A 19,150-nucleotide genomic window follows, 5' to 3' on the forward strand; every position below is an offset into this window, starting at 1 on the left:
AACAGTCATATAGGCAGATACCATTGGCTACCGAAGCAGGCGCTGAGGCTTCAATTGAGCACTTTGCCTCCTCATAGGTAAACAGTGCACACGATAACTCCGCACCTGCTACAGACTTAAAGCCCACCAGCATTAAGTCCTTTGAGGAAATGTTCTTAAACTTTTTATGTTTGCAAAAGTAATTTAAAGCCTGGCTCGGTTTAACAATGGCTATCAGAGAGTCGCATCTTCGTCTTGCATTGGGGTTTAATAAATAATTGCAGCCGAATCCTAACCTGGTATGTTTTCCCTTCCTGAACTAATTGGAGATTTTTTGAAAGTCCTTGGCTTCTCTTATAAGTTTTACTATTGCAAGACATATATTTAAAGGGGGTGGTCTCTCTATAGTACTCCTCCCCCCACCCCGCACCCAATGCCTACTTTTAAAATTGTTTTTTTTACTCCTCCTGCTTTTTCTTCTCTCATTGAGGTTTGAACGATCTTCCGGTTCCTGTCTTACAAGCTGTCTCCCGGGGAGCTAGTTGTTTAGTTTCATTAGCTGCTTTAGAAAACCACTTCGAAGGTTGCCTAAGAGATGCCACGCCACTCGCCTTCTGCCTTATTTTACACTACCCCCTCCTACTGGTGGCCCTCCTTTCATCCTCATTCTAAATGACAGGTTGATACTAAACTTTTACAGGACTCTTCTCTTCCCAAAAACAGATCTTCTTTTAAGAACTTGATTGGGGCAATTTGAGGTGAATGCCCCACAGACATGTTATACGGTTCCCACTAGAAAAGGTAGGGCTGCGTATTAGGACAACTTGTCTTCAAATTATGGGAATAAGTCTATCTACACTATCAGAGACTGTTGCTCCAATTCCTAGAAAGCTCACAGTGCCTCACCTGAACCCCTAACCTTCCTGGGGTGGCAGGTGATTTTGACAATCTCGAAAATGACACTGATCCCCAAAGGGAAACATGGAAACAGATCTTACCCCTTGAGTTGCCTTATTATATTAGGCATGCCCATGGTAAACACAAGGAAAAATATGAATAAAGTTTTCAATACATATATTGAAACATTCGTAATCTTGCATAGAAAGATTAAGCTGTAATAATTAGGCAGATAAAACAAAGCAATGTAACCAGCATTATGAACATAGTGAAAAGAATAAAGAGTCCAACCATTATATATATTCCTACCTATCGCATCCCCTACTCTGAAAACATAGTAGGTGTACCCTCAGCCTGATCTCTTAGGTTAGCCTGCGCCCCATAACTGGACCAAGGTAATGTGGAATTGGCAATCCCTCTCTTTAGGACAGTAGATCACAGCCGAACACAGCAGTCGTTCCAGAACATTTGTAGCCAGTGACCCACTGACCCGTAAAGGGTCAGTGCACAGTTTATATAATATAACCTCTGTTTTGAAGGTACAGCTCTGGTGAAATGATGAGTCTAGATGTTAGAAGCTGTCTCTGAACCGTCAATGCAAACACTAGGATATCTTGTTCTGTACTTAGCCTTGAACGAAATGTACAGACAATTTAGCAGAAAGGCTGTCTAAAAACAAGCAGCATGTGCAGCTTTTTCTCAGAAATATTATCGTGCAAGCAAAACATGTTAAAACAAGTTTGCTAAAACGATGTCAGCCTAAAATGTGTAAAATATAAAACTAAAATGGAGAACCAAAGTGAGTCCACGAAGGCTTCACTACAAATTAAGTATAGATCGCATAACCTCCTGGGGCTTAGCTCTCCTGTACTTGGGGTACACCTTTTTGACCTCACTCCCAGGGTAGGCCCTTTAGTCTCATCTTTTAGCGTTCTGCTTATATTTCCGAGAAGCTGAATCTGCCTAACATTGGGGCGTTATTCTATACTAAGGCTTTTAACATTCCCTGTGAACGGTACTTGCATAAGAGATGAAAGGTTTAGCATTTTCAGGTTTTGGGCCAACTCGGACATGTTTCTCTGAGAATTGGTCTCATCAATACATTTGTAATTGTTTGCTGGGGTCTCCCTTCCTAATACTGCACCTGACTCCTCAGGCTCAGTGAGGAGTATCCCCACAGTTTGAATGTTACAAGATAATTAATTCAAGGCTAAACCTGCTCTACCCGCCCTCACAGATACTCATGAAAATGATCATCTTATGGGTCTTACCTCATAGAGTCTCCCGCTGCATATGATACTAATCCACTAGACTAGATAAGCTTGATAGCTCCAGATCTCCTGGCCCTAAATGGACACTCCAGGTAAGTTGGTGGGCAGTCCCATCACATTAGCCTTTTCGATAGAAATGTCATTTTGGATAATCTCATTTGGTACCTTGTAATTTGAGTGATTTGAAAGATGTCCGTACATATCCACAATAGGAGAACACAATCACTCTGGAAAGCACTCTGAGGTACATCACTACAGTACTTCCAGGTCTCTGCCTCCCCAAGTCCTTAGGCAAAATGCCTACATTACCCATCCCACCCTCACCAGGGGGACTGTTTACGCTCAGGGGCGAAGTTACTAATGACCAAGCAGAAATGGTGGTCTCCATTGTGGTTTCTTTTGATTCTTCTAGTCTGACCCCTGCTCTGTCATCTATATTCATTGCTGCATTGTGATTATCCAACTCCTCAATAGTCTTGGTTGTCGAGCTCCTTGCTTTGAAATGCTTTGTCACAAAGTTCAGTATGGACAATGCCAATCCTCCTACCAACCTAACCGACTTCTGCTTCTGCTTCCCCTTAGGCCGGAAAGATGCACAATTGGAGTTACTGAATTTGTTGCATTTGATAAGTGGATGGGGAGTCAATTGTCCTCTCCTACACTTCTTATTTAGATCTATATTTATAAAAGAAGCATAGTATTGTTTTTACTAAGGTCAGGACAACAGGGACATCAGGTACAAAAGGTGTATCATGTAAATGTACAGGAATTTATATAGCGCAAATCACCAAGCGGTTTCTAAGCGCTTGCTTAGGGAACCCGTCCTGGTATTCCCCTGTGAGATAACCCCGGCAGGGTATCCGCAAGGTGAAAGCCAGGCATCCCGCCGCGAGGGGCCGTTGTGGAGATTAAGCAAGCTATTGCCCAGAGTCGCAGAGTGTGAACCCGTGAATCGAGTAGGCACCGGAGCGAGAATTGTCGAGTCCATGGACATTTTAGGACTCAAGACCCCGCCGAGCCGGGAATTGAACCCTGGTCCCGGGCTGACCTCTGCTTCCAGGTCTGCCTCCTCTAACCAGTGAGCCACACTTCTCCACCATCTATCATGAATGTTTTATCATGATTGATAAAACGCGGCGATCTAGGCTGCGCATGCAGGCTTTGCTGTGTCCTTGCTGAAACTCGTAATTTTTTTAAAAAGCGCTGCTGATTTACCAGCACGCTGGTCTTATTCTTTTAAAAATGCTAATGTGATTTTCCTCTTGTTACTTTATGCTGATTTTAATAGCACGGTAAAACAATTGATTTTGCTCATTGTACATTGTTTATGTGAAACTTAAGGGCACTCTCACCTGCCTGTTCACTCCTCGTGGCCCCGGTCCGCCCCGGCTTGTGCCGTTTGCGCGGAGGGTCAGTTCGAGGCACCACACTTCCTGGCAGGGTCATCACTTCCGCCCTGCACTGAATCCTTGCAGGTTAGCGGTCTAGTGCTCCCTCCCCTTCAGTATTTATGGCGGCATGGAGGACGCGCAGCGGACGAGCGCAGCGGGAGCACCGACTTCGCGCCGAAGTCGCGCACAAGTCAAGCCCGTCTGCGCCCGTCCGCGGCCGACCAGGCCTAGGGCTCCGTCGTAATGCCGAGTTCTTTTCTTATACCTCTACTGACCTAAGGAGCTTTAATCACGATGGCCCCATTCCTGCCCGAGCCGCCAAGGCGGCCCTGACATGTGGCATCCTCGTTCCTTCTGACCTCTCACCCACAGTTGGTTTGCACAACCCCGCCCCCCCTGCTCCTCAGCCCACCACCTCTCTTTCGATCTTTTACCTCAACACCCGCTCCCTCAGCCGACACCAGCTTGAAATATTTCAATTACTCCACCAAAGCTCTATTGATATCCTCCTCTTAGCAGAGACATGGCTCACCGAAGATTCCGCCCCCGATATTCTAGCGGCTATTCCCACGGGATATTATATCATGCACGCCAATCGACCTGCTGGAAAGACCGGAGGCGGAGTGGCGGCTATCATTCGCTCTACCCACACCTTCTCGGAGATCACGATGACTCCTATCCCTAAAACAGAACACCTGGCCCTTCAATTCACTTCCCCTAAATCATCTTTTGTCTGTGTTATTGTCTATAGACCCCCTGATCCTATGCCTCTCTTCCCCAAACTCTTCTGCGACGCTATCGCTCAACTGATTATCAACCATGCCAATATGATCGTAATCGGCGATTTTAACTACTGGCCAGCGGATGTCCATGAAAGCCACTTATCCGTGGAATTTACTGAACTTCTCAAAAGCATGAACCTTTCACAACATATTCACTCCCCCACCCACCTGAAAGGTCACACGCTAGACCAAGTCTGGACTTCCAATCTCGACATTTCACCCCCCTCAGTCTTCCCATGCTCTTGGTCAGACCACCATTTCATCTCCTTTCACCTTCATCTTCACACCTCGTGTCCCTTCACCCGCACTAAGAATAAGATGGTTCGCAATTGGAAAAGGGCTAACTTTCCCGACTTCCACACCTCACTGGCTTCCTCGGCACCATTGCCGCTATCCTCAGTAGAGATTCAGGCTGAGAAACTCAATGAATGGTTATGCCGGGCCAGCGATACAGCTGCCCCCCTGAAAACAATCAAAACAATGCGCCCCCACGATGCTCAACGCTGGTATACGGACCAACTTAAAGCAGACAAACTCGCCCTGCGGCAAACTGAACGCCGCTGGCGTCGCCACTACGATCCCCAACATAAACTCATATACACTGAGTCCTTAAAAACTTATAAAAAATCTATTCTTGAAGCCAAGACAGCTTACTTCTCACAAAAAATTCTGAACTCAAATAATAAAACAAAAGATATCTTCGCAATTGTAAATGAGCTCTCCCTCCCAGATCGAGTCACTCCCCAACCTCTGCCGTCACAAGCCTTATGCGATTCACTCAATTTCTATTTTACAGAAAAAATAATAACCATAAAACATAACATCCCCACCCCTGCATCTCCTACGCCTCCCCCTCTCCCTCCCCCCAACACTAGCACCTTGACTACTTTCCCACCAATTTCTCTACAAGAATTCTCATCACTCCTCCACAAAGTAAGTTCGGGATCCCCTAACGATTGTTGCCCCCCGCAGGTCCTCAAAGGAGCCTTTCTTGCTTGTCCTGGCCCCCCGCTAGCATTACTTAACAACTCTCTTGCTACCGGAGTGGTCCCATCTTCTTTCAAGCAAGCTGCCGTTCTACCCATTCTGAAGAAACCTAATGCAGACCCTACCATACTCAGCAATTATAGACCTATTTCCCTCCTCCCCTATTTAGGCAAGATTCTGGAAACTTATGTGACCCGCTGTTTGAGCTCCTTTATAGAACAATCACTGTTTCTAGACCCTCAACAAGCTGGATTTAGACCCCTCCATTCCACCGAGGCGGTCATAGTGGCAGTCATGGACACCTTCAGGAAAGGAGCTGACAAGAACATCGCTCAAGCCCTTGTCCTACTGGATCTCTCTGCGGCATTCGACACGGTCGATCACACCATCTTGATCGACCGTGTCTCCAACGCCGGTATCCAGGGTGTGGCCCTTGACTGGCTAAAATCCTTCCTACACCAGCGCTCACAGTCCGTCCACCTTTCCACATTCTCTGCGTCCTATTCTCCTCTTCACTGTGGTGTCCCACAAGGTTCGGCACTATCCCCTCTTCTTTTTAATTTATATCTCCAACCACTGCTTGCCACTCTCCGCAACTTCCCGGTCACAATTTACAATTATGCTGACGATCTGCAGTTAATTTTCCCTGTCGATTCCCTCCCCTCCTCCTGCACTAACTTCCAGTCCACTATGCTAACCATAGCTGAGTGGATGTATCACAGTCACTTAAAGTTAAATCCCACCAAAACTGAGCTAGTCTTGGTGGGTGGCCCCAATCACCCATGGAACGCCTCCTTTTGGCCTACATCTCTGGGGACGGCACCAACTCCCGTGAGCTCTGTCAAAAGCCTGGGGGTGACCATCTCTCAAGATCTCTCTATGAGACCCCACATCAACGCGGTCACTTCTGCCTGCTTCTTCCACCTCAGGCGAATACGCAAGATCAATAGGTTTCTGAACAAAGAAGCCCTGACCCAAGTAGTCATTGCCCTCATCACCTCCAGGCTTGACTACGCCAACATCTTGTACGCAGGAATTCCCGCATGTCACCTTCACCGACTTCAGTTGGTGCAAAACCAAGCTGCCCGCTTGATTTTCTGCCAGCCCAGACACCACCACGTCACCCCCCTACTCCGCAGTCTACATTGGCTCCCTGTTTCAAAACGGTGTATTTTTAAGCTGGCATGTACCACCTTTAAGGCCCTAGAAGACTCAGCCCCTAAGTTCATTTCATCAGCATTGTCCCGTCATATTCCTGCCAGAGCTCTACGTTCTGCATCTCTGAATTTACTCGAGGTCCCCAGATTTAAAAGGAAAAGGCACGGAGGCCTGAGCTTCTCTGTTCTGGCTCCCACTACTTGGAACTCCCTACCTCTATCTCTCCGTCTCTGTTCTAAGTACGACAGCTTCCGTACGCTTCTAAAAACTCTGCTCTTTCAAGCTGCATATGATTAATCTCCTCCCTGGATCACTGCCGTTTTTATCAAGAGTGCCAAGAAACCGATGGTGATAGTGCGCTGTATAAATATTTTTAATAGAATTAATAGAATAATGAATGTCATAACTTCGTTTGGCTCCAAGTTCCGATCTCAGTTCTGAGACTCAACTCATATTACCATACCAGAGCCCAGCCTGCCCCTCTAGACTGGGTTCGGCCTTCCACCTGGTTCCAGATTGCCGTGCACCGCTGCCGCCCTTGTATCTCGGCTGGCATTGTTCACGAATGACTCTCCTTGGGGAGCCAGCGTAGACACCATCAAAGCCACATACTGCATAGCATTAGGGATATCAAGGGCAGAGGCAGAGCCATGGATGGATGCTGTGATATCCTCTAGCACGCATTGACCATCGAAGCCAATAACTGCTTTTCCCCCTGGCAGTCTACACTTCTCAAGTCTCTCACATCGAAAACTCTGATGGCCCCCCTAGGGTGACAACTTCAGATGTATATAAAACAGAGGAGGGCGTTGTAGGGGTAGATTGTACAGCGGATTCCCAGAGCACCTTTGAGTGTACATTTCTCACCACTGCACCCTTTTGCAACCTTTCCCCATTCACCCTACCTCTTGGTTGTAGCAAACGCTCCAACATACTAGTCTTGGTCACCAACTCAGCCGTCCAGACTAAGCACCAAACACTAGGCACCAAGCCTGGGAAGAACATTGGGTGGGGCTTGTACAGTGACCACAGGTTGGGTCTGCTCCAAGGCAGCCCTTACTGTAACCCTTACTGCACAACCACATTGTACAACTTATGCTGGGCAAGAGGAGCCTCTAAAAAAGCAGTACGGGCTATGAATATGGACAGAAGACTAGCTAGGAATAGTGGGTCTAATGGGCCAATATTTTAAATAAGCTTTGACTGTAAACAATTGTCTGCGCAGAGGGCGTAGATTAGAGGGCTCACAATGGCAACGAAGGGCTACAAAATCACAAGCCGATGTTCGCCCAATCTGTGGGCACACTTACTAAGTCCCCCTTTTTGTAGGTTTAGCCTACGCAGCGCTGCATAGGCGACCTTTAGCTGTTGTTCAGCTTTTTTTCGAAGCACATACTGTTGCTTGTGGCAGCATACACCTTGCGGCAGCATGTCAGGGGCGTGCCACAAGCATGAGTATGTGCTTTGAAAAAAAAAAGAGCAGACTGCTCTCCCCAGCGCGCGCAACCCTCTGCCTCTCTCCCTCCCGCCTGCACGTTTAAAAAAAAAAAAAAAAAAAAGTTTAGCGCGAGGCACCTGCGCTTGTTTTCTCTTTACTTCTTCGCTTCCCTCAATCCTAATAATTGCTATTGCCAACTGTTTTCTCTCATGTGCCATGCAGTCGGTTTTGCTGTAAAGCTGGCGAAAGATCACTTTGGTCTGGGGCGGAATCCCTACCCATCTCAATTTTCGTTGCACAGTGCTATTTTAGCACATTCTCTCCTGTTTTCACCGTGCGTCTGTATTACATGAACTGAATATTTCAACATGCTCGATGCAGGGTTCCTGTGGACGTTATAGTAAATGGGAATACCCAAACTAGTCACAGGGACCTGGGTAGCTATAAGTACTAAAAGGGAGTGGTCCCAGGATGAATGCAAATAGTATAGTAAGGAATGGGAACATTAGAAACAATAGACAAGAGTGGAAAGTACATTTGTTATTTAATCCCAAAGTACTGCATGTAATATTGGCACACATAGCACAAATTCACAAATCAACACATCGTAGTGCCCAAGGCAAGGGGGGGAAAGCGGACAAAGTGAGGGTATATGTGGTGGAAAGTAGTGCAGAAGCAAAATATATTGATTATACAGTACAAGTCACAAGTACTTCTTTGAGGAATATTAAGAGACTGGCTATGGTTGGCGCCAGATACAGAAAATCGCATGAATGACACTGTATTAAATTATGACCATGCTTCCAAATAAGAAAGCCAAATTATTTCAATCTTGGGAAAGAATCTGGTGCGGGATCCGGTTGTTGACGTTTCGACCCCATAGATACGTAGGAGCAGGTTGGCACTTACAAGAGGTTCTTCATCAGAACACGTGGGGGGAGGGGGGTGTTGGGCAGAAGATCGTGGGTTTTGTTATGAGTCTTCCTGGGATTCGGATAAGTAGCTCCTTGGTGCGGGCCGGTTAGGAAGAGGAAGACCGGTGAAAAGAGCGCAAGCGTCACTTCACCGACACATGGGGTGCCGTCAGCTACCCTCCGTTTCTCTGTTAGGAATTCCAGTCTGGTCGAGCGTGGCGTCCCGATTAAAGGTTCCTGTGGACTGTAGTGGGAAAAGCCAGGCAGAACCTCGCATCGCATTAGAATGCTCCTTGGCTGCACACCAGAGGGACTGCTAAAGACAGTTCAGATTGTTCTCTGATAACTGAATGAACAAGCCTTCTCGTATGACTGGATGTAAAGGAAACCTCCCTATGTTGCCAAGAGAATAGTTCACGCTTATTGTAAAACGTAGGGAGTAAAATCCGCCCTTCTCTCCAATCTATTGAAAAGTGATTTTGTCAGAAGGCTGGTACTGTTTGCTAAAGAGATCTTTGTGTTTCTTCTTGACTGCTGAGTCACTGTGTATCGTGTATATACTTTCTGTTTCTTTCAAAGCTTTGTCTTCTGTCGTTTTTGATGACCTCCAAGCTATATACCAGAACGTTGCTTTATTCGCTGACTTTGGAACCACGAGATGACCGGTGTTGTAGGGACGCAGTTCTTAATTTGCATATAAACTAAACTTAATTAGCAGGGCCCAAGATATTTCTCAGGAGGCCACTGCAGCTTTCGCCACCCATTGTTCCTGCCAGTGCTGCCAAATCTCAGTACCAGCGATGGTAGTTACTATCACACTCCTATAAATCTGGCAATTTGGATTTCTCCTAATCACCCACAGATGCAAGAATGACCGGGACGCGTTGGCATTAATATTTTAATGTATCTTTAATTGTTAAAACGGCTGCCGATGTTATAAAAATAGACCGACCTTGCCACCATGTGTGTTATAAATATGTGCCAGTGATAGGAAATAAGTTCCTGTGCCGAGCACAAATTAAGAGTTCTTCTCGTTGGAGAAACACATGCAGTTAGGTTTTCCTGATGTTTTCACTTTCCAAATGAACTGGCGAACCTGGGAGTGACTGAAAGCTTGTGCCATTGGAAGAAAGATTGGTTTGCTTCACTTAAGACTGGCTACTTGTCTTTTCACTTGCATGACTCGGCCACAAACCATTTGGGTAATAGTTTGAGTAGGGTGATCTAATACATGACAGCACATAAAAGATGCAGACCAGGTAGTTTAGTTAACAACTAACTTAAAATGCATTACACAAGCATTGGCATGGCCAATAGGTCTGGCCTTTGGTACCTTATAAGTATTTAGTTATGCAGTACAATATCCTTGGTGCAACAACATCAACTGTTGCATGGCTAAACACTTATAAGGACCTAAAGGCGAGACCTATTGGCTATGCTAATGTTTGTTTAATCTTCAGGTGCACTATGAAGGTGCTCTCTCAATCCAATCCAATTATGCTGTTACCACATTTGTCTACGTCGCTGCTAATGGCTGCACTGATGGGATGACAAAGGTGCACGCGTCACTCAACAAAGTACATTGAACACCTGAGCTGTACATCTAAAATCAGACAGTTAAATAGTGCAAAACAGGTGCCCCCCCCGGCACAAGCAATACCAGCCTCTAAGCTGGCCGCTTCCGTGCACCAAGAGGCCCTGCACTGCGTGTGCCTAGCACTCTCCCCGCCCCTTTCGTTAAATGCTCCCCGCACCTCTCTTTAGTGCCACTATATCACTACGCCGCGTGCAGTTTGAGCCTTACCGCCGACTTCCCCCGCCTCTGACAGTTACAGAGGGCTCCAATGCTTCGACGTTCCAAGATTGGCGGGCGATGGGTAGTGGGTAGTTTTGGTGGCCCTGCAACTCTACTTGCCCACTCTCGCCTGCACCTCCTCCACATCCCCGCGTCTGATCTGCGTATAGCTTCCTCTCCACGTCTCAGTAGCTGACAGTGTTAAAGGCTAAGGAGAGGTAATAAAAAAGGGGGGGCTATACCCTGGCCTTAGTTAAGTATCTGCTGTAATCAGGTGCATAAACAGTTCTAATTTTATGTGCGTTATATTCTGATTGGGAGACATTGAGGAGATAGTTGGGTTAATATTAGAAGTAATGCTTGTTTACAAGTTTGCTGCTACTATGTTAAGACATGACAGGAAGAGTAGTAACGTGCTGTAGGTTACTGGAAAGGGTGGGCTGGTCTAGGCTTCACACTACAGTGGTCAGGGCCCACAATTGGTGGTGACACGCGCCTCACAAATGGCTGCACCCAAGAGCTATTGGGAATGCTATAGCTAGGGTTGTGGGCGGAGGTCTGTGCCTTCTTATTAGATGTCGTTAGAGTAATAATTTCCAAGATTCATGTTCTTTTGTTGACAGATTGTTGTCCTTTTTCAATGACTTATTCCAAATGTGATATCATTCACGAAAAACAGCGACACGTCTTTCGCACTTCGTTTGTTCCAGAGACCACAGAGACTACTTCATGCTTTGATTAACGGATTAAAGTCCGCACTTTGGACGTTCTACCTTGAGAAAGCCCTCGGCCAACTGGCCACCGGGTGAAACGCGTGTCGGCTGTTTTTCGTGTATGATATCACATTTGGAATAAGTCATTAAAAAGGACACAATCTGTCAACAAAAGAACATGAGTCTTGGAAATGATTACTTTAACAACATCTAATAAGGGACAGACCTCCGCCCACAACCCTAGTAATGTGCTGTCGTTTGCTAGTGCCTCAATCTTGCGAGTGTTTCAACATGAAGCAAGAACATCAGTATAAAATTAGCAGAGCAGTTCTCAGAAATATGGCAACTATCATTTCAGTGATGTTTTTTTTCTTTTTCTTTTTTCTGAATGCGCACAGAGTGGCTCAGACCCTCTGGGATGTTTCTGTGGAAGAAACATTCCTTACTCTCCCTTTTACAAATCAGTATTTTAGTACATTATAAACTAGTCCTACTTGAGGCTAAGCCTGGTTCTTTGACTGGTGAGATTCTGGGGGAATTCCTACCAATCCTGTTCAGAGATAACTAAAAAGCAATGCTTTAAAATGATTACGCTAGATCTTGTTTTTGATATTCTCTGCCCTTCTAGAATGGGATCCAACTATATGCATATCAGTCTTGACCCCATCTCCAAAGGAGCAGCAGTGCAGTCTGATTTCCTCTGTACAAGAATACAAGCAGCTAATGCTGCTTTTTAGGTCGAGCCTAGAGTCAGAGCACGTGCGCTGCACTGCGAGGCACACAGTAATCCTTCAGTGGAGTTTAAACACTCCTACTACTTTTTTTATTGGTTGCTTGGTCAGCCTTTCCAAATTGCATTGCTGTCATTGGTGAACAGTGTATATTTCTCCCACCTTGGGGCTGGTTTGTTACCACCCTGGTGACTGACCCTGCTACATGGATCATTTCACTAGTGGCCACGTTTTGTTTTGGTCCACCACTTTTTCTTTCCGCCCTCTCCATGCAGTTGGCTTTTGTGTTTTTTTTTTAATGTATGGGTTTTCCTCAAGACATGTGAATACTTTCACAGTGCTTGTTTACTTTAGAAACAGATGGTATGCTTAGCACACTTTCTGTCTCCAGCTCGTATTTTAGGACTTTATTTCATCAGGCTTTTTACACCAAAACTTGCCACTGCAAAACACCCTCCGGATTTGCGGCTTGACCTGTCACCGCCCACCCTCATGCTCCTTGTTTCACTGGCTACATGCATTTATATTTTTATTCTTGGTTTCCTTCCTCGGGCTCTGGGACCCGAGGAGTGGGCAGGGTAATGTCGAGGACACTCTGCAGACTTATTTTTCACAGCAGAGCTCATCCTATAACACAAACATAACTGCTGCCTCCTTCACCACAGCCCCACCAGTCCCAGCTCACTAGAGGCATAACATTCCATGCAACATGAGAATGTATTTATTTTTAAAGGAAAGGGCTGTGCAGCTGTGTTTGAAGATTGTGTGAAGACTTAGGAGCTGGCATTTACAACATGAGAGGTAAACTACTGGCTTAAACAAAAAAAAAACTTTGGATCGGAGTTCTTCATCGGTAGGCACCGATTTTGTAAGTGTGGGAATGGGTTAATATACTCTTAGAGCAAAGAATATTTATTTCTCTGGCATTCCTTTATTTATTTGTTCTTTTATATAGTGTATACCAGCACCAAAGGTTGAAAGCTTGGTTTACATATAATACACTTGCAAAAGGAACAATACCCATAAAATTGAAACCAAATAAAAATATTTAATGTGTGTTGGTTGATTGCAATAAACATTTACACTGGGACATTTATTTAAAAATATCTCCCGCTTTCCGTGGTTGTATATGGTTGTTTATGTTCATGCCTCTGTCCTTTTGTGCCTTGTTTGTGTGTATGCAAGTATCTATGCATTTCGCTGTGTATGTTTTTTCTGTGCCTACTTTTCATTTTTATTAATTGTTGGTGTTTATGCAGTTCATTCATTATTATGACAGACAGGACTGTCTGCTGCCTGTCACGCCACCAGAACAAGTAGTATTTGGGCTCAAGAAACCTATAGAAGACAGAAGGGGATTTACTGTTCATCCAGACTTTGAACAATGTTTACATGCTTATTCATGCATTTTGTTCTCCATGTTGCTGGTGTGTAACGCTTCTCACCACATTGCTATCAACCTTGTACACTTACCCCAGTCCTCTCCCCAAGCCTTTCTCAAAGCTTACAACTATTTCCCCAGCGCATGTTATTGTTTAATATGCAAACCATACAAGTTTAAAGTGGTAACAAAAATTGGCCATGGGCATGTAATACATGAACCAATAAATCAGGTAACACATCGACATACCAAATCTAATATTTTACAGGGAGATGATGTGATTTTAAAGAAATGTATAAAATAAAAAAGCACTGGTCAGGTCACATTTCAAAATCAGCATTTCAATATTGAAGCCTAGGTATCTAGGTTCCTAAATTTTGTTTTGCCTGGGTTCACATCCCTTCTTTTTTCAACACACCTCAGTACCCCCACCCTTGCTCTTCATTTTCTGTCCTCACCTGTTGATTTCCCATCATCGCTGCTTGTCCTCCCCCACTGCATCATTTCTCCCCATTGAAGTTGCCTGCCCTGCCCACCACCCTCCCTGCTGCTTACCCGTTGTTACTGCCCTGTCCCCTCCACTCCCAGGCTTCACTCCTCCGGAGATAGCTCACAGGGTACATCACCCAGGATAATGTGCTGCATGGCTAAGCACTTTTAATGTTCCAAAGGAGAGACCTATTGCCTATGCCAGTGCATGTTAGTGGTATTGGATCTCAGGTTCTGCTGTTTCCTATTAAATTGCAGGTTTTTTATTCAGCATTTAGTATGGCCTGAGAAGAGAAATTATATGGCTGAGTGCTGTTGTTCACATTCCTAACAATTGAGGGAAGGGTGTTGAGGTTAAGTCTTAATCCTGCCTTTGTAGATGTTTCCCAGACTGGCATCAGGTACACTGAACAGATTAAGGTCTTAAATTATACAACCAGCCTTCTTTAGGCATACTTCAGTTAAGCAAAATGAAGTTGCCCATCTGTTTATCGATGTAATAATGTGTATGTATATCTCTAGCTGTTAAACTAAATTTCAAACATAAACCTACCCAACAAATTAAGTTGGAAATCTGAACTGATTTTTACTTTGTATTCAAAAAGCAGAGCCTTTTAAAGCTATGTTAAAATTGAGAACGTCTAACAAGCATAAGCCTGCTAATGAGAGTGGGGAGATTTAAAATTCTGATCATTAACATCTTCATAGTAAGAAGTTATTTTTGTTGCACTAAGAGTATTTGAGGAGAAAATGTAAGTGGTCTTGAAAGGAATAGTCCTTTCAGAATAGCATGTTTTGCGTTTTTCTGTCTAGATTTAGTTTATCTGCCACCCCTTTTCCAAGAAATGGAGGCTATAACCACAATAATGTATATATACAATTTTCCCCAACTATTCCTCAAAACCTAGCCCCTTAGTTATTCAGACTTTGATCTATATCATTGTTCAGACATTAGCTGTACGTGAACTGTGCATAGTCGAGGACCTTCAGTGTGTTAGTAAATTTGATTATTAATTTGCTTATTAATCTTAGCTTGCTTCTATTAGTCTTTGGGACCCCAACTGTGGAAGAATCCTAATTGCACCATGTATTTTTGGGAAGCATACATTTGCTCTTTTTCAGCTTTTTTTGTGGGTATTGCATGAGTAGCACTGTGTGGCTGGATCAAATGATGAAGGGGGGTTCAGCTTCGCAGAGAAAGTTGAGGTGTTTGCCACACAATGAATTCCCTTATTTATAATTTATAGAATGGTTTTCACTCAATTCAAGATACATTGAATTGACTAGATTTTTTCTCTGTGTGCGGTTTTGAATTATTATTGTCTCTTTGAAAATACTCATTCTTGATGTCTGAAAAAGAATGAAGCTGTACTGTCTGTTGCCTTTATTGCACATATACCACTAATGTTCACAAATATATGTAACATTAACAAGGTATGGCTATGATTGCACTTGCACTGTGGCATACATTTAGCTTTCCATGTCTTAAGTTGCGCCATCTGAAATATTGACCTGCAGTGCACCTGTGCTAATATGCTTCCATACAAAACCGTTCAAATCAAATCAAACCAAAACGAGCTTTATTCGATTTTAAGTGTTAAAATCATAAACGCATACATACAGTGCACCTGTGCTAATATGCTTCCATACAAAACAGTTAAATATATACAACCGGGAACTGGTGACAGCATGGCAAACATCCCTCCCACCTTCAAAACAAAGCTTTGCTCTAGAACTTTATACCTTCATAATCAAGGTGGGCAAAGGGAGTATTATGGAAATAGGTATTATTGTGCATTGCATAATAATGTCATGCCAGAGGTAATATTTACTCAAGAGATTGTATTGTGTGAGACCTGTTGGACTAAAAAGGACTCCTCTGCAATTTATGATGGTAAGTTGCATGTCAAAACGATGGCATTTACTACAAAGGTAAACATGCCGGCATTTCCCCATTTCCTCAAGTGACATACCATTTATAGGCTTTGGAGGTCGTCTGTGATATACTTCTGTCAGGGCTGCAATAATTTTGAAAAGCAAATTTGTACAGTGATGCAAACACGGTCACACTACATTTCATCATCAACCAACGACTGACCCTTATCATGTGCTACTTGTCATGATCATCACATTCTTGAGGTGTAAACTTCTTGTTAGTTCAAACAAAGTTAAGACCCTAAATGAATACAGTGGACCTCTATGAGCCGGGTTGCTCATTAATTCATTTGCTTGACATCGCCAGACCTCAGCGTAAACGTTTAGATGATGAGGGATGGAATGACATTGAGCATGAAGTAGGAACTGATACTTCACCCGCACTTTGCTCAGTACTGGGACTGCCTATAGTGTCATTATTCAATTAAAACTTTCCCAATGCCACCAATATTTCTCTTATTCTTACCTCTAATCTTTATGACCAAATCATCTCTACTCTTATTCTAACATTGATGATTACATTTACTCTATCTTGCTAGCCACATCATTATAGCAGTTTTTCCATGTAGCTCTTAATAGGTGTCATTGTTTTGTGCAAAAGCATAATGCCCACCATATCCTTCTGTCTTTATACAGCTGCGTTTAATTTGTACAGTGGCAGTCAATAGCTATAATATTATTGATCCTGCTCATTCTCTTACTTCTCCTGGATTCTTAAGACTTATTTATAATGTTCCCTCAAGACTTTGCTGGAATGGATTTTCAAGGCGGAGGAGCTATTAACGACGTTACGAGGGTTCAAAATCATGCTTCTTGAGATGCTCCATTTTTTATCCTGAAAGTAACTGGTGAATAACAGATTTGTAGGAGTTCAATGGTGTCTCCATGCAACTTCAATCAATCATAGCATTTATAAAGAGCACTACTCACCCATGAGGGTCTCAAGGCGCTGGGGGTGGGGAGTGCTGCTACTGCTCGAAAAGCCAGGTCTTGAGGAGTCTCCTGAAGGTCAGCAGGTGTTGGGTCTGCTGTAGGTGGATGGGGAGGATGTTCAGGTCTTGGCGAAGAGGTGGGTGAACGATCTACCGCCAGAGGTCTCTCTTCGGATGCGGGGGACTGTGACGAGGTCAGTGGAGCTGGCGGGTGGGGGCAAAGAAGCTGAGTAGTCTCTTGAGGTATGCTTGTCCTGTGTTGTAGAGTGCCTGATGTGCATGGGTAAGGAGCTTGAAGATTATCCTCTTATTGACGGGGAGCCAGTGCAGGTCTCTCAGGTGGGGTGTGATATGGCTGCAGCAAGGAATGTCGAGGATCAGGCGTGCAGAGGCTTTCTGGATGCGTTGCATCCGTTTCAGGAGTTTAGCCGAGGCTCCTGCATAGAGGGCGTTTCCGTAGTCCAGTCAGCTGCTGACGAGGGCCGGGTGACTGCTCTTCTCGTTTCCGTGGGGATCCACTTGTAGATCTTGCGGAGCATGCGGAGGGTGTTGAAGCAGGAGGAAGTGACAGCGTTGACCTGCTTGGACATGGAGAGAGTGGAGTCGAGGGTGACCTCTAGGTTGCGTGCGTGATCAGTGGGTGTTGGAGCTGTTCCCAGTGTGGTCGGCCACCACGAGTCGTCCCAGGCCGAGGGGGTGGATCCGAGGATGAGGACCTCCGTCTTGTCTGAGTTCAGCTTCAGCCGGCTGTTCCTCATCCATTCGGTGACGGCCTTCATTCCTTTGTTGAGGTTGGTTTTGGCGGTGTGGGGGTCCTTGATGAGGGAGAGGATCAGCTGGGTGTCATCGGCGTAGGAGGTGATGTTGAGGTCGTCGAGCCAGGCTACATGGGCGAGCGATGCCATGTAGACGTTAAGCAGCGTTGGGCTGAGGGATGAGTCCTGGGGAACGCCGCAGATGATTTTGGTGGCTTCGGAAGGGAGGGAGGCGGATGCTCTGGGTTCTGCCGAAGAGGAAGGAGGTAGCCCAGTCCAGGGCCTTCTTGAGCTGATAAGCGCTTTAAATCCATCAAGATTCTCGAAATAAAGTGGCAGATTGCATTAGAATATACTGTACTATGATCTCTGATAAGGTAGTCCTGTTTGAAACTGCCTCTCATCAAATAGGCTACACTGCCTAATAGGACATATCTTTCAGCTTGAGACAACTGGCCAAAGTGCAATTCCCCACATGCCACAATCTACTTGAATTGCCTATGAGTAGATCGCTTTGAGAATCCAAGGAGACATTTTCGGAGAAAGAATGTATGTTACAACTTTGGGCATGGAGTTGAATGACTGAATTTCATACTGCTTCTTTCCACTGCTGTCATTTTTATAAATTGGATAAAAATGCCACTTTCCAACTAGGCAGCACATAATGAACACATTTTATTTCTGTATTAAACTGAAAAATTAGTTCAAAGCTGAATTGGGATTGTCAAAATACTTTAATAGATGACTCTCTTGCAACACACCCCATCTCTCTGCAGTTGCCATCATTAATTTTTATATTGCTAGGGCTGTTATGTTATGGTGCATGGGGCACATTTGTAATGGAGTATTTGACAGTGGCAAACAAAGTAAGCCCCGACGGAAAATCAAATTATTACACAAAATGTGTAATTTGATACGTATAAGAGGTAGCGTTATAGAACTCTAAATCAGTTTCTGAAGCTCCTCAGAATAGTTTTATTTCAGTGTGAGACATCGCGAATGGAGTTCTGTAAGTTGTGGGGTGGGATGAAAACCTCTAAGGCTTGTTCTCGAACAGTAAGTAATATGTGCCTAGTGTTTCACGTGCATGCTGTTATCTTTTGCTAGAGATAACTCATCTTATTTACTAACTTTTAGTTCTCATGACTTTTCGCTCATTTGTTAGGCCCCCACTAAGCCTGTGACGATGGAGGAAACATTTTTTGTAGTCACTCTCTATTTGTCTTCATAGGAACCCTCCCTGTACACTGTGAAAGCTGTGCTCATCTTGGACAATGATGGAGACCGGCTGTTTGCTAAGGTGAGTTGCCTGGGTCATAGAACAGCTAATAGATTGTGTTTTACATCTTTGTCTCTATCGTATTTATTGTAGAGGTTTAAAGAACCATTTTATTCGTGAAAACTTTCTCCACTATTGCTACTGTTGCTTTTCTAATACTATGAACGCTCTGTTGTGGCAGCCCTACTTTTTGAGACATAGTTCTCAATTATATAGAAAATATTCCAGAGTAAAACTGTTGTTCTAATCCTTAAAAACCTATTATGTTTCGTTGGATTTTTCTGTTAACATTAACCAAAAGTTCTTTAAACAAGTATTCTAGA

The 19,150-nt window shown here is 44.4% G+C and overlaps 1 protein-coding gene across 2 annotated transcripts in view; it reads left to right on the top strand.

Annotated features, from left to right (window-relative positions):
* Positions 1-19,150, top strand: part of COPZ1 (coat protein complex I subunit zeta 1) — a 201,305-nt gene that overhangs the window by 80,514 nt on the left and 101,641 nt on the right. For both annotated transcript variants that reach the window (XM_078688361.1, XM_078688353.1), the window contains one exon: positions 18,780-18,848. In XM_078688361.1, the coding sequence (XP_078544487.1) occupies positions 18,780-18,848 (69 nt within the window). The remainder of the gene's footprint in view (positions 1-18,779; positions 18,849-19,150) is intronic.

Source organism: Lissotriton helveticus, chromosome 1_1 (genome assembly GCF_964261635.1).
Source record: "Lissotriton helveticus chromosome 1_1, aLisHel1.1, whole genome shotgun sequence".
NCBI lineage: Eukaryota > Metazoa > Chordata > Amphibia > Caudata > Salamandridae > Lissotriton > Lissotriton helveticus.